Below are 22426 nucleotides of genomic sequence, written 5' to 3' on the forward strand. Positions count from 1 at the left end.
TTGACTCAGCATTTTTATTTGTAAGTTATAAGCAAACATGTAATCTGTTCTCTTCGCTGTGGTTCTTTTCATGTTCTGTGGGATGGGAATCTTAACATTGCGAACAATGGCTAAGCAAGGGGAAACCACTGTAGGTTTGGTGTTAGGCAGCCCTGCAGGCATTTGCTTATCTCAGAATTCATCTGTAAAGAAGCTAAAGCCAGGACATTTTAACCTGTCAGAACAAAAGGCCTGTGTGTTTCCCACAGCAGGCCCCAAGTTGAGATGCTTTGAAGGGGCCTGTGTTTGTGGGAGAGAGTTACTGGAACACCTGGGGTGGGTACGCCGTGTGTTTCCAACTCTGTCTTCTGGGTTTGTCACGAGGTCAGATGTGGTGACGGTTATAGAGATACGGTGGGTACAGGCCGTCATAATGCCACTCGCGCCATTGCTCAATAGCCTCCCGGCTTCTCTCTTCCTGTTCTGGGGAGGAGAGATGAGGTCATGTTAGGATGGAGAGGACTCTGATCTCAGGAGAGCCACAAGGTCTTTTGGCAGCTGTCAGCTCAAAACAGCCAGCACCGTGTTGGCATGAAACAGCTGTACCTGTGTGCATTGTCAACGGACATGAGGTGTCAGAGCTGGTAGGGCCTGAGAACCCTGAGTCCAAAGGCTGCACTTTAAGGCTCAGGCCAAGGCAGGTGACAGTCACAGAGCTGGTTGCCAAGAGAGCCGAGACCAGGGTCCGGCATCCCGTTCAGTGCTTCCCCTACACAACCAGCAAAGGGGGAAGGGCCTGATGCAGACATTGGCTCAAAGTTATTACTAAGAAACAAAATACAAACGTAATAAAATAGAAATAATACACAGAGGCTACATGCCATACCGTTGAAAACATCATGGAAGGAAATAATTGTCAACTTTGAGGGATTATGAGTAATTTTTTCTCGTATCCTTTTCTGTGTTTTCTAAGCTTTAAAAATAATGTTTTTAACACTAACTGGAAAAAGGAATGGTTGAAGCAACTCTGGAGAAATCTTGATAATTGCTGATTCTGGGCATATGGAGGTTCATTATCCTGTATATTTTTACATGTATTTGAAATTTTTCATAGCAAAAGGCTAAAAAGATCAGAAGGGAATTTTCAATGAGTAAGAAAGTCCTGATTTTACTGCCATTCATAAGACATATGTCTGATGATTGTGCAATTGTAGAATTAGGGTCCTGATGCCACTTCAAGACTGCCTAGTGTTGCTAAGTACCATCCAAGCTCAAGCAGATACCACAAGGCCTTAAATGTTTAAAAAGCATCCATGTGGCTCCTCAAAAAGCTGAGCAGAATTCCCATATAAGCCAACAATTCCATTCTTAGGTATATACCTAAAAGAACTGAAGACAGGACCAAATGAATAAAAAAATAAAATGTGAGCTATATATATATATATATATATATATATATATATATATATACACACACACACACATACATACACACACACACACTCATGTATGTGTGTGTGTACGTATGTATGTATTATTCAGCGATAAAAAGGGGTTACCTGATGCATGCTACAACGTGAATGAACTTTGAAACATGCTAAGTGAAATACGCCAGACGCAAAAAGACAAATATTACGTGATTCCCCCCGTCTATGACATACCCAGGACAGGCAAATTCATAGAGACAAAATACATTAGAGGTTACCAGGGGCTGGAGAATGGAGAGTTATTGCCTAATGGGTACAGAGTTTCTGTTTGAGGTGACGAAAGGGTTTGGAAAGTAGTGGTGATGGTTACACAACATTGTGCCTGTACTAAATGCCACTGAATTGTACGCTTAAAATTAGCTAAGATGGCAAATTTTGTGTTACATATATTTTGCCATAATTTTTTTGAAAGTATCTGAAAAATGCTGGGAGGATGGACATTCCTAACAGAAGAAGATTATAAATATCAAGGATCAAAAAGCCTGTGAACCCAAGTTTAGTGCTGGTGAAATGCATTCTCTATGGCACTGGGCTAACAGAATGGCCTCGTGGCTTCAGAGTGTGGAGGAAAAGGGAGTCCTGTGAGAGCCGGACGCCCCCAGCAGGAAGGGCCTCTGGTTACCACTGGGTGTTTAGGCGCTGTGGCTGCTGGGAATGGATCTTTCCTGTGTGAGCCGAGAGTGGGTGCTAACCTTGGTGCTGAAAATCCCTACAGGGACTTGGTACCCCAGGGACAGCTTGGAGCTCAGAGTGAGTCTTAGGCTGGAGCTTTGGGTGTTAGGTGTCGGCCGTTCATACCTTTCTCAGACCAGCTACTTTTTGCCTATCTTGAGAGCATGATTGTGACACAGGATTTGATTCTTCCCCCCAGGCCATGCCAGAGTCTTCTTAGACCTTTTCACTAGATAAAAGGTAAGGCCTCCCCAGTGAAGACCGGAGGCCCTGACAGTGTGGCTTTGGTGTAGGGCACCACTTGTGACCAACCAGCCTCTGTCACGCAGCCAGCCTCTGAAAGCTTGACCCAGGCTTCCGGCTTTGAAAGTGGAAGCCAACGTAGGCTGCCACATAGGCCTTAGAAGTGGAAGCCCGGCAGGCTGTTTATCCTGGAGCTTTCAAAGGCACAAGACAAAGTTATTTTTGCCACGTGAAGCTGGTGGTTTTGAGTAGAGTTGCAACCAGGAGCCATGGCAGAACCCAGTGAGGCTCTAACCCTTCCCAGCCCCCTACCCAGGCCAGGACCGAGGTCCTGGGTGGTTAGATACAGAGCCTTTGGGATGGGATTTTAAGGCCTTTAGGAACATCACTCTTGTCCAGAAATCTCTCTCCAGACCTTCTGCCTAAAACCCCTCCATTGGAAATCCGAGTCCTCCTGGTTACCCCTGGTAATCCCTCAGCATTTGCTTGTATGAAGCAATAATTTTAGGGAGAGGACAAACATCCAAGTGCTCTCAGTTATTCAGAGAGTAGGTGACATTGTGAGATCAAGACAGCTAACTGAAACCAGAGTCCTGACGGGGGAGAGTGGGGGCCTCAGAGAGGGGCTCTGAGCACCGCCCCTGGGTGGAGGTAGGTTTCCGGCAGCCTGGGCACCAAGCAGCAGCCAGTGTTCTGGGGCAGAGTCACGGGAAGAGGAGAACATTGAAATGTTTTTCCTTTATCAACATTTACCCTCAGGCCGTCTGGGCCTGCTCCACCGCACTGCCAACTTCAATCTCTGGGGAGGCCCCCTGTGGGCCCCTTCTGCTTTCCCGTCATTCCCTCCGTCATTCTCTCCTCATGGGTCTGTTTCTGCACCGAAGATCTCCAGGACCTCTACGCATTTGATCATCCATGTACAAGAACATGAGCTTTGCTGGCTTAGTTCGGACCCCTTACCAGCTATGTCACCTTGGGTATTCACGTACCCTTTCTAAGGCTGTTTTCGAAATGGAAATTGTGAGACCTCAGAGAACTGCAATGGAAATTGTGAGACCTCAGAGGCTGGTCTTACGAATTAGGTGGTTCAGTCCAGAGCCTGCTGGAGCAAGTGCTCATGAATGCCAGCAGCTGCTGTCACTGCAGCCTCCAAAGGCCTGTGCCCGGCCCTGCAGCATCTTCGTCTTCTGGGCGAGGCCTGAGGTCCCCTCTCTCAGTCTCCTCTGGCTTTGGTGGAGGACCTGCCATCCCTGAGATGCCTAGCCCTCGTCCTGATTCACCATGAAAGGAAAAATGGGGAATGTTTTCCACCCAGATGCTAGACATTTGGACTTGAAACATTTGAAAAGACACAAAATGAAACGCTGTTGTTAATACTATGAGTTTAAGAAAAAAAATGTCGAAGGAATTTTGGAGGCCACATTTTCATTTTTTAAATGCCTCTCCCCAAGCTGGTAAACAAATCTCCAGCAGAACTATTTGCCTCTGAGTTACAAGAGCCTGAGTTGTTTGAAGAATGTTCCCAGGAAAGTTTGGTTTGCCAGGATCCAAGCCCAACACCTGTCTGCAGGGCAATGGGCATGGCTTGCAGCCCTCGGGCACCTGGTGATCATATCCTTTCACTAAGAGAGCCCCTAAGAGTGTGTAACCTCCCAAATACAGCAGGGCAAACAAGCCAGAAGGTGACAACTTCAGAGTTGAAATCACTGACTTCTCTAACAAAGGTCACTAAACTGGGGCCTTCTGACCAAGGTCATGTACGTAAGGGGCTTGCTCAGGAGCATGTCAGTCTTGAAGTTTGAAGAAAGACCAGAAAAGAAGGGAACACACACACACACACACACACACACGTCTGCTGCTCTGATCCCTATTAAATGTACCTACAGATTTTTGCTGTGGGTGACATGTGAGGTCGCTTAAGTCCAAAGTCAAATTCAACCCCATGGGAGACTGGTTCAGATGGTGCCTCCCTTTACCCCACAACCACACCCACACCCAGCTGCCTCCACGGAGGCCTTGACGAAATCAGCATTTCCTGAGGGAGGCAGGAGCCCTGTCTGCCCAAGGGTTGAGGGCAGGGACGAGATGCACTGAATGCCAGGTGACACACTGAGGCAAAAGTGATGGCTTAGCAAGGAAGGCACTGACAGCAGCTGGGTGAGGGCACAAGCAAAACATGTAGAAACTGCAAGTGCCCGCTGCTGTGGGTGAGTTGGAGCCTTCACGTCAGCTGTAAATGTTGGTATTGGAGGTGGGGAAGCTACAAGGCAGGGCACCGGTGACCAGCGCTTCCTGAGTTCTGCTTTGCTTCCACCAGTCTAGAGAACAGGTGAACGAAGGCCTTGGTTTGCCACGATGAGTAGTTTCTAGAGCCATTACCTTGATAGAAATCCAAGGCATTTGGAAGTCAGTTTGAAATCCTCCCAGCCCAAGTCTACCAGAGCTAAGCAACTTGCGTAGGCGCTAAGAGAACACAGGCCACCACAGTGATTCCCAAGTAGGAGGAGAAAATACAGTGAGCCCCAAATTCCCCCATCCCCAGTCCCTGAATCCGTGGTAACTGAGGGGGTGCTGTCCTTTTCTGTCCCTTTTCAAGTTCTATGGCCATTTTATGACTTTCTCCCTTTTCAAGACTCCTGTAGACATGAAAGTAAAGCTTCTCTTCCTCTAATTAAAATTTAGGGGGAAGAAACAGGCAAGTCTTGATTTTCCCACCAAGCCCCACTTCCCCAAAGATGCTGGCTGAAGAGCGCTTACCGTCATTTTGCTCTTCCACGAAGTTCTCATACTCGTTCCGTTGTTCCTCGTGATATTCTTTCCGCAGCTCATCAACCCACAGCTTCTGCCTGTTCTCCGCTGGGGAAGGGGAAGAGACGGAAGTTGCCCCCAGGAATAGAGGCAGCTGCACACATTTAGGGGAACACTGATCATTTTTGCCTAAGAAACTTCGTCTGATTGGGAAGGTTGTTTGTGAGGGGTAAGGATGCAGGCTTCACTGAAATGGTTTACGCCTGACATAGACTTTCAAACTTGAAGGACCCAGGTAGGAGATCTTCCCATCTTGCAAAGTAGAAGACTGAGACTCGAAAAGACGAAGCGATTTAGCATCACTCATAAAATTCACGGTGAAGCCTGGTATACTAGGGCACTTAGAAACTAGAAGTCTGATGATCAGAAATGAATTCTATGAGGAAGTAATTTAACTTAAAGGTCGTTTCACGTTAATTAATACCTCCGGGTCCATGCCACACCTTTGAGCACCTATCACAGCCATAATGTATGTGAGGCACTGGGATTACAGCAGCAAGTAAGAGATTCTGTCCCTCTACTGAAAGGCATGGCTGCTGTGACAGGAATCTATGCAGGGCACCGTGATGGCCTGTGATAGGGGTCTAAGATGATCCCCTGATATGCATGCCCTTGGGTAATTCCCTCCCCTTGTGTGGGGTTGGCCTAGTCACTCTTTGCTAATGAACAGAATATAGCAAATGTGATGGGATATGACTTCCCAGATAGGTTACAGATGAGATGTGGCTTCCGTTTGGGGCTCTTCTCCCCCCACCCCTGCACATATCTATCATCTCCCTCTGAGAGAAGCCACCTGCCATATTGTAAGCTGACTTATGGAGAGACCCACTCATGGCAAGGAACTGATATCCTTCACTAATAGTCAGCAGGACCTGAAGCTTACCAACAGCCATGTGAATGAGCCTGAAAACGAATCTTCTCGCAATCAGAATATGCGATGCCTGTAGCCTCGGCTCTTAATAGACCCTGAGCTTTAGGCTACCAGCTAAGCCGTACTGCTACCTTGCTGACCCCAGCAACTGAGACAACAACATTCATTGTTTCAAGCTGCTAAATTTTGGGGTAATTTTTTTAAGCTGCTAAATTTGGGGATTATTTGTTACACAGCAGTAGATAACTAGTACAGGATATCAGGCAAACTTCCTGGTGGAAATACCAACCGTAGGTATCCCTTATTTTGTAAGGCAGTGCATTCCAGCAAAGTTGGCTGTAAACCTCCTTATGAGGAATCCTAGTTCCACATTATGAAACAGGAGGTGCACCCAGTGAAAACTGAAAATTCGCTGAGAACACATACACATGGTGACCATTCCTTGGCAGTTGAACAGTGAAGCCCGCCAACAGTACCTTGAGCCCCAGAGGGAAGCCCCACCTACACTACCACATCGCACCTCACCGGCCGGTGCAGCTGCTCCTCACCTGCTCTAATGTAGCCCAGAAAAAAAATCTCCCTAGATTTTAGATTTTTAGACGTAAAATAAGGTAGTTCCCAAATTCATCCATTTCTGCCCTTAAGTCTTCACATTGATCCCTGTGGTGTGCGAGCTGTGATTATCCAGTGGAAATTATTTAAAGCTCTCTTGAGTTTCAAGATGCTTCGTTTAACTGGGCTTCCGCTGGAAAAATCTATGACAACCTGAAGGCCATGTCTGGTGCAGGAGGAACGGGTCTCTCAGAGCACCTCGTCCCTCCCATGATGTGAGGTGTGACTCCCCTCACCTCACAGTGGGGAGACTGAGGTGCTGCTGCCCCCACCAGCTTGCATGTGCCAGAGGAAGTGGGGGGTTGGTGATGGAAGCAGAGAAACTGAGGAAAGCCATTGGTTTCCTGCCCCACCCAACATTGCAGAGGTGTTGGGAGAAACAAGTAGTATCACTTTGCAAAACAGTAGTACTGTAAACCATCTCAAATCCTTCTTGAAATCTTTCAAGAATAAGTAAATTAATTAAATGCTAGTTGTTTACATTATGCGTTTATTATTTAACTCTGATGAAAAACCAAGGTGTCTGTGAATTGATCTCAGTGCAGTTTCCTTAGGTAAATCGCATGCTTTTCCCACACCTGTGCCTTTACCTACCAAGTTGCAGGAACCTTTAGTCTGGCGGAAGGGATTGGTACTCCAGTCATTCCCCATGCCTCACCCCTTGCCCCACATCCACACCTTTCTGAGGAGGGGATTCAGGCTCAGAGAGGAGCAGTGACCTAATCAAGGTCATAGGGTCAGGGCAGAACTGGGACTGGAGCCAGAGCCCCAGGCGCCCACATTCCACTACTGGATACAACACACCTTGCGTAGCAGTATCTCCCTTATGACCCACCATAAGCCTCCATGGTGCTCCCAGACACCAGAAAGCTGCTGTGGGGGGACAGGGGGCTTAAATCCCAGGAAGCAGGTGCTTGAGCCACCACCAATTCCTAAAGAAGCATTTTCCATCTCTGTGTACTCCAGAAAAGCAACAGTCTGGCCAAACTGCCCTTTCAGAGGTGCCACAAATTAGACCTTTAACTCAGCAATGAGTAAGAACAATTTAATTCCTGGGACAAGATGCTGTTCTTAACACTATGCATCGTGTCCATCCCGTCTCAGGAACATGCATTTCATCGGATTACTGCCTCCTTTCACCTCAAATGACCTGCATCTTTACCCAGAAGCTTGGAGATATCAGATGCCTGTTTCCTGGTTCCAAATTCAAGTTTATCAAAGTGTCACTTGCCTTTTATCCAACCCGAGACATAATTGGGCACTGTTCTCCTGCCCATCCACAGGAGTGACCAGGGGACAGCAGATGAACTCAGGTGCATCCTAGATACTCACCATGCTGTCCTGAACTGCCTGCGCCTCACCCCCACCCCCACGACTGACATACTGAGCTTCTGTGTGAGGTGAGGGCCCTTTGGCTTCGTCCCGTGTCTCATTGTTCTGCTCAGCGTCCAAGGATGGAAACTATTTGCCTCTCCTAAATTTACAACTGTTCCCCACTGGAAGTCTGCCAGAAGGTTGCTTCTGTGATTTCTATCAAGAACTGCCCAACCTCCATCAGTCTTTTCAGTGTTTCTTGACATTTGCTAACTTTTAAATCCCACGTTGTGTGAGACCTGGACATTTCCCCAGTGTTATTAATATGTATCCAATTTTAAAGGGAGGGGGGATTGTATCTCCCAGCATTTTTCTCCTCTCTTCTTCCCCATCATTTGTAAACAGTCCTGTTATTTTTACTGAGCAAGTTACCTTGCCGAGTGTGCTGAGCGACACAAAGAGTTTATTGAGACCCACGCACAAGTAATGAATCAAGCCGTAGACTCAAAGACAGTCAGTGCTCAGAGTCCTTGGAAGAATCTGGTTCAAGGGCAGAAAACTCAAATGCCTCCCAGGGTCAGCAGGTCATGGAAATGAGGGTCCCTGCTAGGCAGGGGACACCAGGGCCTACTTCAGGCCAAGAAGAAGATATGCTTCCAAATTTAAAAGCCTCCCGAATGCATTGGAAATGAAAACTAAAAAAAACCACTGCTGGCTGAACACCACACTTTCAGGGGCTTGTAAATAAGGAAACTTGGGCCCAGGGAGAGGAAGTGGCCAAGGCCACTTAGCAGCAAAGCTGTCACCAAACCCACAATCCCAGCTCCAAGTCCTACATGCCCTCTCCCTACTTGCAACGCTATTGCTCTTGCATCTGAGGGTTCACTGTGCAGTACCCCAAAAAAGCACACACAGGTATGGTGCTCCTCTCGACTAGATTATAGATTTTCCCCTTTATGGTTTTAACTTTCTGAAACCAGGATGTAGCTCATCAGTGTTAAGTGCATGTGGCACCGTCCCTTTTTGTTCCTTATTCTGACAGCATAGTCAAAGATGTGACCTGCGATCGAGGAAATGTGGAGATTCTCAATCGCAGCTGCAGTCGCTGTGATCCCGAAGGACCTAGGGTGAGCTGTTGGGCCCTTGCAGTCCCTGCGGTCCAGCTGCTGGGCAGAGAAGGAAACAGGGGGAGCAGCAGCGTCCTTACCGTTCACCTCCTCTTGGGATTTGGGGGACCGCTTGCTGCGCTTCTTGAGGAAATTCGAGGCATCTGATTCCTGCATGAAGATCTTCTGTTCCACGTCTACAACCCAAGAGAGGCCGGTGACAACCAGCAAGGGCTCCCCAAGGTGACCGCAGGAGCCAGCCACCCAGCCTGCACCCCTGGCTGGTCCCTGCACTCACCTTCCTGGGCCTCTTGTCCGGCCACCTGCCTGGTGCCCACGGATGCACTGGTCCCTTCCTGCAGCACTGTGGGAGGAGAGCAGAGTGAGGGCAGAAGCACCCCAAGGGGACCCGTACCCCCAGCCAGTCCAGGACAGTCCTTCCCAGGCTCTGTGACCTGGCAGGCCCTGGTGTGAGCTCCTGAATCCCACATACACCAGCCCAGAGCCGCTGTGCCCAGGAAAGCTGTTTTCTCTGTGTTGTTTTATGTTACACACACATACCCGGTACACCTGCCTTACAGATAAGCATCCCCCTTTCTCCCTGGTTAGGTTAGGCTACCTGCATGGCCTTACCTAACACCAATCCATCCTGGAGCCTCCCCATACTCACTGCACAGGAGCACGGCCGCCGAGAGACAGGAGACAAGGAGCAATTCTCTCCAGGTCATCTTTGGAAAGGCTGAGGCTCCGTCTGGGAGCCACAGGGCAGATAGAGGGTTTCCTGAGGCTCCTGGGTCCTCACTTCTGTGTCAGACAGGCCAGGAGAGGGAGGAGAGATTCAGGAGGCTGGGATGCCACGGGGGGGTTGGGGGGTGAGTGGGAGTGGTCCCGGCCGTGGCTTCCATTGGCTGCTCCTGCTGGAACACCAGAGATGTTTTTGGCACCTAGCAAACCTCACAGAAGCAGAGCCTGTTGTTAGGGCCCAGGCTAGGACAGTTCTGAAGTGGCCTTTCCATGATCCGCACCCAAGGAGTTGCTGTTGGAATGCCCAGCCTCAGGGTCAGGATTCTAGAGACCAAAGGCACGTTTCAGAGAGGTCCTGGCATCTGCTGTGGGAACTCATCCTGGAGACTGAAGCCTGTGGATGGAAGAGGGGCTCAAGGAGGGCTTCGATGCAGGGGGCTTCAGGCCAGGACGAACCAGAACGGCAGGAAGACCCCCCTGCGGGTGACGCCCTCACAGACGCGTGGGACATTCCTGGTAACCAAAGTGTCCCTCACCTTGACACATCCACAGCTGATGCTCACTGTTAAGCAAAGCAGGGCCCCGTAGCCTGTGGTCTCACAGCCCTTTCAAGACATTGAAGAAGAGAGGCAGAGTCAGCCTTCCTCTGCAGAGTGGGGGAGCACACAGTGTGTGCAAAGCCCCCTCAACTGGGCAACTTCTCCAGAAGGAGACAAAGGCACACCCCTTGTAGGGGAGGAAATGGGTTCCCAGAAATGGGAGCACCAATCGAATTAGAGCTCTGTGGGGCCATCAGAGCACAGTTCCTTTGGAGATGTGGTCTTGACATTGTCCTCTATTATGAACCATCCCCAATTTTGTCGATACCAGCTAAAGAGTTGACTTTGGGCATTATTTAAAATTTCCCTAATGGTGACCACACTCACCAAAGCTCCCCTTTCATTAGACTTGCGTGGTGACATCCCACATATACCTCGCCATTGGCCAGGAAAAGAATGTTAAAGACAGCAAAACAACTGAGGCAGAGTAAACAAAATAAACGGGTTGCTTTCCCATGGAGGAAAGTGCCACTGACACCTGTCCTGGCTGTCGGTGGCTCGGAGCAGACGCAGCCCCCCCGCCCCCCCGACACTGGCTGACCCCAATTAATGGAGGCGGACTCGGCATGATCAGCTCAGGAAGACAGCACGTGAGGACACGTCAGCAGGCTTCATCTATCAGATTAACTAGATGTCCTCTGGGAGAGGGAAGGGCCGCAGGACAGCGATTTTGATGGGACTCCTGGGTGAGAAAGTGGGTTTGTGAAATACCTGTGCCGTCCTTGGTACCCTCATTCCTCTAGCTGCCTTTTTCTGTTCCATTCATTTCAATCACAAATATTTACCAAACACCTATTTTAAGCTAGGCACCTGTGCTAGTCACTGACTAACCAGCTTTGGGTAAACTTTTCCAACATCTCCAAAGATGAGCCTTGAAGGAAAGGGTTTCCAGAGTCCAGTTAGAATGGAAGGCATTGTCCAAAAGCCCAGAGGAGTGACGCCCTTTTGAGAAACTCTAAGTAGCTCAGTAATACCAGAGCATAGGAGATGTAGAGGGGTGGAGGTAGAGAGGCCGAGGTCACGGGAAGGAGTTTGGCCTCCATCTTGGTGGGACAGCCTTGTGTGAGGGTTGTAAGCACAGACCCCTGGATTGGCTCCCTGGGTTAAATCCCAACTCTGGACTTAAGCAGCTTTATGGCCTTGGGCAAGTCATTTTACCTCTCTGTGCCTGATTCCTTTGTCTATCACACAGAGTTAATGCATCTAAAGTCCTTAGAATGGTGCCTGTCCGGCACGGCACGAAGCATTGTATGTGTGTACGTGTTTGCTGTCATGACACAGTAATGAACCACTGAATGAGCAGGGAAGTGACATGAGGTTTCTTTTATAAACAGCACCCTCCCACCAATACGGAGGCTGAGAGGGATTAGACTCCAGTGGTGAGACTGAGAGAAGGCTGTTGCAAAAGTCCACGTGAGAGATGATGTCGGCAAAAGGCAGAAGGAGCTGGAATGGAGAGGACAGAGCATTTAAAAAGATTGAAGAAATAGAATCAATAGGACTTGATGAGACATTAACTAGGGGCAAAAAGGGGTTGGGAGGTGTGCGTTTCAGATGGCTCCCAGGTTTAGTTTGGATAACTGGGTGGATGGATGGTGAGATCGTTCCGTGAAGTGGAGAAAACAGAAGAGAAAGCTCAAAGGACATGTCATTGTACAAATCAAGTATATGAAACTGGTGGGATTCAAACCAGGTCTTCTGAGGTGAAATCCAGTGCTCTTTCCATTTTCTCACAACCATAGTTTTGTGAATATACTACACTATCACCGCAAAAGAAACTCTATACCCATTAGCAGTCACTCCCTGTTTCCCCCAACGCCCAAAGCCCTAGGCAACCTCTACTCTGCGTTCTAACTCTGGATTTGCCTATTCTAGACATTCCATCTGAACGAAAACATATGTGGCCCATTGTGACTGGCTTCTTTCATTTAAAACACTATTCAGGGATCATCCATGGTGTAGCATGTATCAGTATTTCATTCCTTCTTATTGCTAAATAATATTCTCAGACCATATTTTATCAGTTCATGGACATTTGGCTTGTTTTTACGTTTTGGTTATTATGTATGATGTTAAGAACATTCTTGTGCAAGTTTTTATGTAGACATTTTTATTTCTGTTGGGTAGATACCTAGGAGTGGAATTGTTGGGTCATATGGTATCTCCATGTTTAACTTTTTTGAGGAACTCTTCACATTATATTTAAAATGTTCTTTTACTCATCTAGCTCCCTCAGTGCTATGAGGTCTTGTTTAGGAGAAGTTTCCACCATGTGCATACCTAAATTGGTGTCTGGCACAGGCTAGACGCTTCATAAATGTTTATTGACTTAATCAATGAAAATACTCTTGGTTGAGGGTATTAAAAAGAAGCACTTATGAGTTCATTTCAGCAGACCGTTCATAAGAAGGTACTCATACAGGGACCTGAGGTGTCCAAGTTTCTGTATCACTGGGTCCAGGGTTCTTCCCAAGCAGCAGGAATGTGTGGTTCACGTATGGATTGTCTTAGAGGGTGAGCAAGACAGCCTTTACATTCCTTTCAGCTTGACTGAATTTTAGACAGATTTAGGCCCCTGACCTTTCTTTTCTTAGGGCATTTACTTTAGAAAACATAAATTCTTACTCTGCCCCTTTGCAATACCAGGGGTGCCAAAAATATGTATACACATTTTAAGCGATGTTAACACCTTGGTCAACGTTGCTCAAGCAGTAGTTCGCCATAATCAGAAGTGTCTGGATGCTGATGGGAACCACTTTGAGCACCTCTTGTGATTGCAGAAGTCAACCGTGACTGGTGTTCATGTTTTGTTATCAGTATATATTGAGTATTACAATTTTAATAGTTTTTTCCTTTCTTAAAATGTATACATTTTCTTGCCACGCTCTGTATATGCAAATCTTCTTCAAGCCTCTTGCTGGTTTTACAACCCAGGAAATGCCTTTCTGAATGACCTGGGAACCATATTTTTGAAATGAAAACACTGAAGGCGATAACACCCCCATCTCCCCAGTCTCTATAGGAGGATGCATGCCTGACTTTGGTAGGCACCTCGCTCCAATTGTGAAGAACAATTAGAAAGTACAGGTGGCCTACTATTCCCCCCACCCCAGCTCTTAAAAACTCCCTAGCCCTTTGTTTCAGTGGAGTTGAGTTTAGTCTCTCTCCTCTATTGCAATCGTCTTGAATAAAGTCCTCCTTACCTATTTAACTTTGTCAGTGCAATTAATGGTGCAATTTTAACTTTGACAAGGCCATTAACTCAACATATCACCTGACCCACCAGGGACTGTATAACTCATGTAAGTGGAAATGACCCTTGGTGAGATCCATGCAGATGACATCATTAGATACCATAGCCCAAAGTAAGCATTGTCCCGAAATAAATATATAAAAGCCCATTGTCTGTACCTAATATTAAGAATGTATCATATTCTTTTATTTCACTTCATTTTCAATGGAATAATTATGTTCCTGAGCCCCACTCCCCACCCCACCCATTTGATAGGGGACTCATGCCTTCCATGAAGCATATAGATGAACGCCTTTCTTGCCACCTCCTCAGGTTTCGGGAGCAGTGAGAAGGAAACACCTTAGATGTGAATGTGAAGCCTTGTTTGTTGGGCAGGAAAGTGACAGTTTGCAAAAAAAGTTTCAATTCATTTGAAGTCCCTCTGGAGCTGAATATGTTGACACAGGTGGGTGTGGAAAATGAGGGTTTCGTGAGTCAGGACATTTCTAAAACCTTTCTGGCTTCTCATTTTTCTGTGAAAGACATTCATTTCTCTAAGACCTACCCAGAGTGTCATGGAGATTCTTTATAGCTTCCCCCTCGTGTGCCATGCAAATATTATCAGTCCCTATGAAAATAATGACTAGAATTCTCCCAGTGAAATTAAGTGTGACAGGAGATGTCTTCATTCCAAGTGAATCAGCATTGCTAGCCTCATGCCCTTTTCCCAGCGTGACCAATGACTTCCTTAAGTCTATAGAGAAAATGAAAAACCCTTCTCTGTCTCGCTTTTTCCCATCTCTCATGCAAGGAAGTGGAGAAACATTTGTCCTCTGTCATCACCACTAGGATGTGTGTTAGCTGAGAAAAGCTTTGAAAAAGGCCTGGGACATTCTGCAGCTGCATGGAATACTGCCGTGAAATCACCCGCCTCTGGGCTGATATGCAGCAGACAAACAATGTTATGACTATACAAGTGACAAAAATATGAAAATGTTTCCTCACCAGTTGGTAAATAGTTGCTTTTCTGGGCCATCTTCACAATGCCCTCTATCGCCCCAGGTGCCCCAAGCTTTCCCCTGGAACCCCCACTTTCCATAACCCATTATCAAAAGGGGTGATGCTTGGCCCAGCAGGGAATCTCCAGAACCCCGCTCAGCTCCCATAGCTAGCTTCGATTCTGATTGGTCAGCGTCTGCCGTTTGCCAATCAAACACTTTTAATATCACTCTGAATTCAGGGGATTGTTATTACTCACTCAGTGGCCCCCTGGACTTGCCTTACATTTTTTTGTTTTTTCACCTCTTTGCCGCCTCTGTTCTGTTTCTGATACTGAAATACTACTCCCAACCCCTATCAGAAATCCTATACTTATTACAAATATTCATTACAGGGATAGTTAAAATATCTTTATCATAAAAGTGAAAAATTGGAAACAATCTAAAACCGTAGGGCTCACTTATGGTATATGTGTGAGAGAATTGTTTGTATCTATGAGAAATGTTTTCAAAGACATGGAAACATGATGATACAATAGTCACCTACAGAAGAAGCTGCGAGAGTGTAGGTAGATGAATGTTCTACCAGGAAGGTTTCCCCACTTTAGAGTAGGGTCGAGTAAGAAGGGTAAGTTGGCCCATTTTTCTGGAAGAAGGGCACCTTCAATGGATATATCTTCATTGTTCGGAAAATGAATCACTTGGGCAAGTCTTGTGTGAGGGGAGGAGAAGAAGAGCAGGGGTAGAGAGAGAGTTCAGGTCAGTGAGGGGGGGCTCGAGCAGGGCCTGACCCAGCATTCCTTGGGCTTCTTACCATGGAACCAGAAAGAGCTGACTGCTAAGTCTGCTGAGCTGTGTCGCAGACCTAGACTGACAGTCTCTTGGGGCTTGTCTCTCCACAAGGAAATGAAGGCAAGGACCTTTGTTCTGCCACTCGTGGCAGCAACTAGAGCAGAGCACTCAGCCCCCACCATCCAGCCTCCACTTCTGGGGGCGCTGGGCCAGCAGGTGGCCTGGGCCCCTCTCCCGGAGCCTGAGCTGAGCGACGCCTGCTTGCTCCCACCTTCCTCTGCAGCCTCTTGCCTTTTGACACAAGACTCAGAACCACTGCCCATTTCCTGAGCTTTCACGGGCTTTGGGGGTGGCACCGCAGTGCCCGGGGTGTTGGAGCCACAGTTAAGCCCCACTGCGCGTAAGTTGACCTGGCCGAGATCTAAAGAGCACCCCAGTCAAGGTGGCTCGAAGCCCCTCTCCTGAGGATGACACTGAGGGTGAGAAGCCCACGCCCAAGGATCCATTGCTCCAGGAGGTGACGACAGCTTAGCACTTGCAGCCACTTTAGGATGAGGACTTAAGCCAGCTGCTGACGTGGACACACGTCACTGAGGCCAGGTTCCAGCGCAGACCCCGGTCTCACCAGGCCACTGTCCCAAGGCCAACCTCCCAACACGCAACCAGGGCAGGTGGTACTGCGCTGAGGTACAGAGGGAGAGACTGAACTCCTGGACTCTGCTACTGCCACCAGATGGGGGACTCAGGTGTTCCCACTCCCGGGGATGGGGGAGGTGCGTTAGCTTTGCTCTAGAGGGTCTGGAGGAGTGGGTCTCAGACCTGACTACACACTCGAATCTCCCTGGTGCTTTAAAAATACCAATGGCTGAGCCTCAACCTCTATGATAGTGTGTGTGTACGCGAAAGTAATTTGAACAATTCATGTCCTTCTATTAGCAAGTGCTGATTAAAAAGTCTCTGAATCATTTAATTTTTTCAGCATTATTGTTGCATAACTGATAGATAGAAATTGTATATATCTAAGGTATACAACTTGATGTTTTGATGCATGTATACATTGTGAAATAATCACCACAGTCAAGCTAATCAACATATCCATCATCCCAACCTCCAAGATTCTGTTTGTCTGCGGTCTGGGTGTCAGTATTTTATATAAACATTTGAGGTGATTATGATGAACAGCTAAGGTTGAGAACCTCTGCTAAGAGTACACACACACACACACACACACACACACACACTCACAGACTCATCCAATTTTTATGAAAAATACATATATGCATTGAGAAAAAAACGTTCAATAAGGAGTCAATCTTTATTTCCTTTAGTTTTTTTTTGGGGGGAGGGTTCTTTGTATTTTTTTAAGTTTTGTACAGTGATCATGCAATTATTTTATAATCGAGAGGAAAAAAGCCAAAAATACTGTGAAAAACAAGTTACCGACGCTTCTAGATCCGGCTCATCTCTCGCTGAGCTATTCCGTAGCCACACTGATGCCCAGTGTCCGCTCTGAATCCCTCCTGGCCTGTGGTCATCCCAGTGCATCCAGCACTTAGACACTAGCAGATGCTTGCTCTTTGTTCCCTGTTGGTATCAGGCCGCTTTCCTGGCTGGAGAGTGCCCCGAGGGCAGGGTCTGGCACATCTCTGCAGGGACAGAGGTATTATTGATAATGTGGACCCGAACTGGCACCCGGAGAGTCAGCCATTTCTCTAAACAAAGGGGCTCTCTCTCTGAAGATGAAACACAGAGCTGCTTTCTGGTTGCAGGATGGGCTATCTAGGGGAACGGAAAGGAAAGGATGCACTGGCAAGGCCCACGGAAGAGCATATAAATGAGGTCTGTGGGATAAGAAGTGTGGCTCCAGCTGGCTGGGGTCCCTGGCTGTCCAGGAATCCGGTTAATGCATGGTGTGTATTCTGAGTTTGCCAGAGTTCTGGGCAGCTGGGCCAGACACACAGCTGTGTCTAGGCACTGCTTGAGGCAGGCCAGGGAGGAGAGGAACCGAGTCACCTCAGGAAGCCTGGGCAGCGGCGGAGCCATGCCAAAGGAAAAAGGCACACAGGCCCCCATCTTGCCATCCTTGTGGGGATGGTTTGAAAGTGAGCCTGTGTGGGGACTCTGGTAGGCGAAGTCCTGCACCACAGGCTTGGGGAACCAACAGGACTGGAAAGTGGCAGGTAGACCCCTGGCCCTCTTCCTCCTACTAGATGTCAGAAGGCCTCTTACTTACTTGGAGGGAGAGAGCATCATCCTGCATCTCATTCCAGTTGCACCCCAGCACTGGGAAATATTAGAGTGTAGGTTCCCCGAAGTTTGGACACACTAGTACTACAAGATGCTCCAAGATAAAGGGGTTCCAGGATCAAATAAATTTGGAAAATAACTACAGACTCTCCCCCACCAGGTTCACAATGCACGGGAGCATTTTAAAGGTTCAGACAAGTCCTGCAGCTGGAAAATCTGTTTTTGTTTAGCATTCTCTGAACTTAATTAACCATACCATTATGTATTCATAGAGCACCTATTAACATCCCATGGACTCTTTTGGGAAGGTCTGAACTGGTCTTTTAATGGCAAAGAGAGTCTATATCTAGAATAGTACTTGTCAGTTACCCAATTCCATTTTCAGGAACAAACATAATTTATTTTTTTTTAAATTTTATTGGGGAATATTGGGGAACAGTGTGTTTCACCAGGGCCCATTAGCTCCAAGTAGTTGTGGAGGGTGCAGCTCAGGTCCAAGTCCAGTTGCCGTTTTCAATCTTTAGTTGCAGGGGGTTCAGCCCACCATCCCACGTGGGAATTGAACTGGCAACCTTGTAGTTGAGAGCTCGCGCTCTAACCAACTGAGCCATCCCGCCACTCCTCTGGTAGCTCGTTGTCTTCAGTCTAGTTGTGGAGGGTGCAGCTCACTGGCCCATGTGGGAGTCGAACCGACAACCTTGCTGCTCAGAGCTCATGCTCTAACCAACCGAGCTATCCGGCCGCCCCAGAAACAAGCATAATTTAATGAGTATTACATAATTGGGCTGCTACCTTCAAATAATATACAGTCCAACTGGGGAGATAATACTCACTGGAAACCGTTTTTTTGTTGTTGTTTTTCTTTTAAGACAATGTAATAAGCTGTGGGTCCCTTCTTCTCTCTGGGGTCTGGACAAAGTAAAAAATAAAACAGTGGAGAGTGAAGGCTAAATTGTCATCTTTATATCTCAAAATATAGAGTGTGAGGAGCCAGTAGTGTGTAAGAGTTCCAGTTGCTCTACATCTTCACCAACATCTGGTGGTTATAGTGTTTTTAATTGATGTGGTTGAAAGGTATTAATAAAACCATGTTACATTAGGGTTTTAGTTTGCATTTCCCTCATGACCATGGATAGTGAGAACTTTTTCATGTTCTTACTGGCCATTTGTGAATATTCCTTTGTAAAGTTTCCATTCAAGTCTTGCCCATTTTTTATTGCTTCGTCTTTTTATGGCTTTTCTAGGTCCTGGATATAATACATTGTCAGATACACACACATCACACACACACACACACACAATTTGTCTGTAAATATTTTCTCTAAGTCTGTGGCTTGACTGCTTATTTTCAACACTGCATCTTTTGATGAGCAGCAGTTTTTAATAAAATATGATTTGTGGGTTTTTAAAAATGGTTTATGCTTTCTGTGTTCTAAGAACTCTACTCCAGGGTTTCATAGATCTTCTCTATTTTCTTAGACAATTTTTATGCTTAGGTCTATGATGCACCTTGAATTGATTTCTGTATGGTATGAGATAGGAGTCAACATTCATTTTTTTCCCCTATGTATATCCAATTTTTCCAGCACCATTTGATAATAAATTTTTCCTTTCCCCATAGGATTGCATTGATCCCTTTCAAAAATCAGTTGACCATATGCCCGTAGGATTATTCTGTTCCATTGATCTCTTTGTCTTCCCCTTATGTCAATACCACATGCCTTGATTTCTGTACCTTTTTATAGTGTCTTAAAATAATGTAGTATAAGACCTCCAGCTTTGTTCTTCCTCTACTATTCAAGGTTATTCTATATTTTCATATGTATTTTAGTAACAATTTGGGGAGAATTTTAATCTTAACAATATAAAGTCTTCCAATCAATGAACATGAGATCTCTCTCCATTTGTTTTTATCTTTAATTTCTCTCTGCAGTGTTTTATACTGTTTAGTACAGGGGCCTTAGCTTTTGTTAAATTTCTCCCTAAGTAGTATATGGTTTCTTTAATGGAATCAAAAATTTGTATTCCCTCTTTCTTTCCTGCTAATATATAGAAGTGCTGTTTATTTTCATAAGTTTGCCTTTCATCTTGCAACTTTGCTAAATTCCCCTATTAATTATAGTAGTTTTTTGTATATTTAGGATTTTCTATGTACACAGTCACATCATTTATGAATAAAACAGTTATCCTTCTTTCCTTCTAATCTGTATGCTTTTTATTTATCTTCCCTTATTGCAATGGCTAGCGTCTATAGTGAAATGTTGAATGGAATTGGGAGAGTACCATCTTAAGGGAAAGTGTTCAATCTTTCATCACTAAGTATGGTACTAGCAGTTGGTTTTTTGCAGATGTCCTTCACCCGTATGAGGTAGTTTCCTTCTATTGCTAGTATGCTGAGAGTCTTGTTATTGTTATTGAATTTTGTCAAATGCTTTTCCTGCATCTGTTGAGATAATTATATACTTTTACTCTGTTAATGTTATGAATTACATTGATTTTTTTTCAAATGTTAAACCAACCTTGTATTCCTGGGGTAAACCCTATTTGGTTATACCGAATTATCCTTATTAATGTTGTTGAATTCTACTGCTCTCATTTTGTTCAGGATTTTTGTATCGATGTTCATGGATATTAGTCTGTAATTTTCTAGTAATACCTTTTAGTGGTTTTGGTATCAGTCTAATGCTGGCCTCCTAAAATGAGTTAGGGTGTATTCTCTCCTCCTATTTTCTCAGAGTATGTGTAAGATTTATATTATTTGTTCTTTAAATATTTGATAAAATTCACCAGTGAAGCCATCTGAGCCTGGAGTTTTATGGGAAGTTTTCAATTACAATTTCAATTCTTTAACAGATATAGGGCTATTCAGATATTCTATTTATGTGTATATCAGTTTTGGAAAATTGTGTCTTTTAAAGAATTTTCCCATTTCATCTAAGCTGTCAGATATATTGACAAAAAGCTGTACATAAATGTGCTATTAACCTTTTCATTTCTGTGACATGTATTGATGTCCCCTCTTTCATTCCTAATATTGGAAATTCTTATTTTCTCTTTCTTTAAAATTAGGCTTGGTAGGTGTTTATTGACTTTATTAATCTTTTCACAGAACCAGCTTTTGTTTTCACTGATTTTTCCCCCTGTTGCTTAACCACTTTTGTATTATATTTGACTTATACTCTTATCTTTATTATTTCTTTTCTTCTGATTTTTTGTTTATTTTGTCTTTTTTTTTTCTAACTTCTTAAGAGGGAAGCTTAAGTCACTGAAAATTACTTCTTTCTTTTTTAATACACACATTTAAGTCATAGATTTCCCTCTTAGCACTGCTTTAATTCCATATTATAAATTTTGATATATTGTGTTTTTATTGTCCTTTATTTCCAGTTTTTTTCTAATTTCTCCTGTGAGTTCTTTCACCCATGCATTATTTAAAAGTGTGTTATTTCATTTCCAAGCAGTTGGGGATTTTCCAGATACCTCCTCCTGATCAGTTTTAAGATCAGAGAATATATTTAGTATGATTTCAGTACTTTGAAATTTATTGAGACTTGTTTCACGACCAGCATATAGTGTATCTGGAGAAAAGTTGGGTTCACTTATAAAGAAAAAGTGATTTCTGCAGTTGTTGAGGGCAATGTCCTACAGATGTCAATTGGCCTCTAAAAGAATTTGAAAAACTATGGTTCTCACACATTTTAAGTTGATACCGACAGTTTTGTTACAAATAGTTACAAATAATTTTAGGCATGTTATAGGCATTAACATTTTTAAGTAAAGTTGCTGCATTGCTCTTTTAAATGTGTTCACTGCAATTGAAATACAGTATTGATTTATAGCCATCATCATTCATTTTTAATAAAAAATACATGAACAGGCTCTTCTTTAAGAGTTGGAAATTTGACATATTTTCCTCTCTCTCATTGAACTCTTATTTCCAGTCCTGGGATGAAATAACAAGTGCCAAGGCTCTAGGGCCTTTCCATTCCACTTCCTCACAAAATATTTTCCCAATGCAATATATCTTTAAGGTTGTCTTTCATTTTTCACCCTGTCATACTTTTATGCCAGTAATTTTTTTTCTAAAGCCATAATCCTTAGTGTTACATTTTTTCCTCTGGATTGAATTGTCCTTACCATTAATGTTAGTATATCATAACTGGGCAAACTACATTATTATTATCTATTAAATAATAAACACCAAATGATTATTTATAGATGTTAATAGTCATTAAACAGTTCTTCATGAAATGAGTGTAGTTATTTGCCATTTAGTTTATATACCAGGGGTGCCAAAAAAAGGTATACACGTGGCTTGTATTATCGGTATATATTATTACAATTTTAATACAGTTTTTCCTTTCTTAAAATGTGTATACATTTTTTTGGTACCCTCTGTATATGTGGATGACTATTATTGCTAGATTGAGACAAGATTCAGCAACAGTAGTCTTCCTATTTTTTTTTTATTTTTATCAATACAAGAGCTGATGAAGCCTTTTTTCATAAATAGATGAAGCAAGGAGTTTTAGTATAGCAGTGTCACTCAATTCTTTGAAACTCTTCTGAGTTATATAACAAAAATCACATAGTGATCCATCATCAAATATTATTTGTAAGGACCTATCAGTTGATAGGTTTATTAGATCTTCTTTCCATTTTGATGAAAGCTAAGAATTAGAAACCACCAGAGTTGGAAAAGGATTTGTTACCTGTCACTAA

General features: G+C 44.8%; 1 protein-coding gene across 1 annotated transcript; it reads right to left on the bottom strand.

Annotated features, from left to right (window-relative positions):
* On the bottom strand, positions 1–9925 carry UCMA (upper zone of growth plate and cartilage matrix associated). Its single transcript, XM_019738276.3, has 5 exons — positions 9763–9925; positions 9391–9456; positions 9194–9289; positions 5139–5237; positions 1–462 (listed from the first exon to the last, which is right to left on the bottom strand). The coding sequence occupies exons 1-5, from the start codon at positions 9818–9820 to the stop codon at positions 365–367; spliced, it is 417 nt and encodes a 138-aa protein (XP_019593835.2). The 5' UTR covers positions 9821–9925; the 3' UTR covers positions 1–364.
* Between the last annotated feature and the right edge of the window lie 12501 nt (positions 9926–22426).

The sequence above is a fragment of the Rhinolophus sinicus genome, chromosome 1, assembly GCF_057876585.1.
Source record: "Rhinolophus sinicus isolate RSI-liver-muscle chromosome 1, RSI-T2T, whole genome shotgun sequence".
Classification (NCBI taxonomy): Eukaryota; Metazoa; Chordata; class Mammalia; order Chiroptera; family Rhinolophidae; genus Rhinolophus; species Rhinolophus sinicus.

Coding starts and splice junctions, on each gene's coding strand:
- UCMA (XM_019738276.3), bottom strand. CDS start 9,820: ATGACCTGGAGAGAATTGCTCCTTGTCTCCTGTCTCTCGGCGGCCGTG. Junction 9,457..9,762: donor GGCGGCCGTGCTCCTGTGCA/GTGAGTATGGGG, acceptor CTCCTCCCACAG/TGCTGCAGGAAGGGACCAGT. Junction 5,238..9,193: donor ATCCCAAGAGGAGGTGAACG/GTAAGGACGCTG, acceptor CCCCTTCCCCAG/CGGAGAACAGGCAGAAGCTG.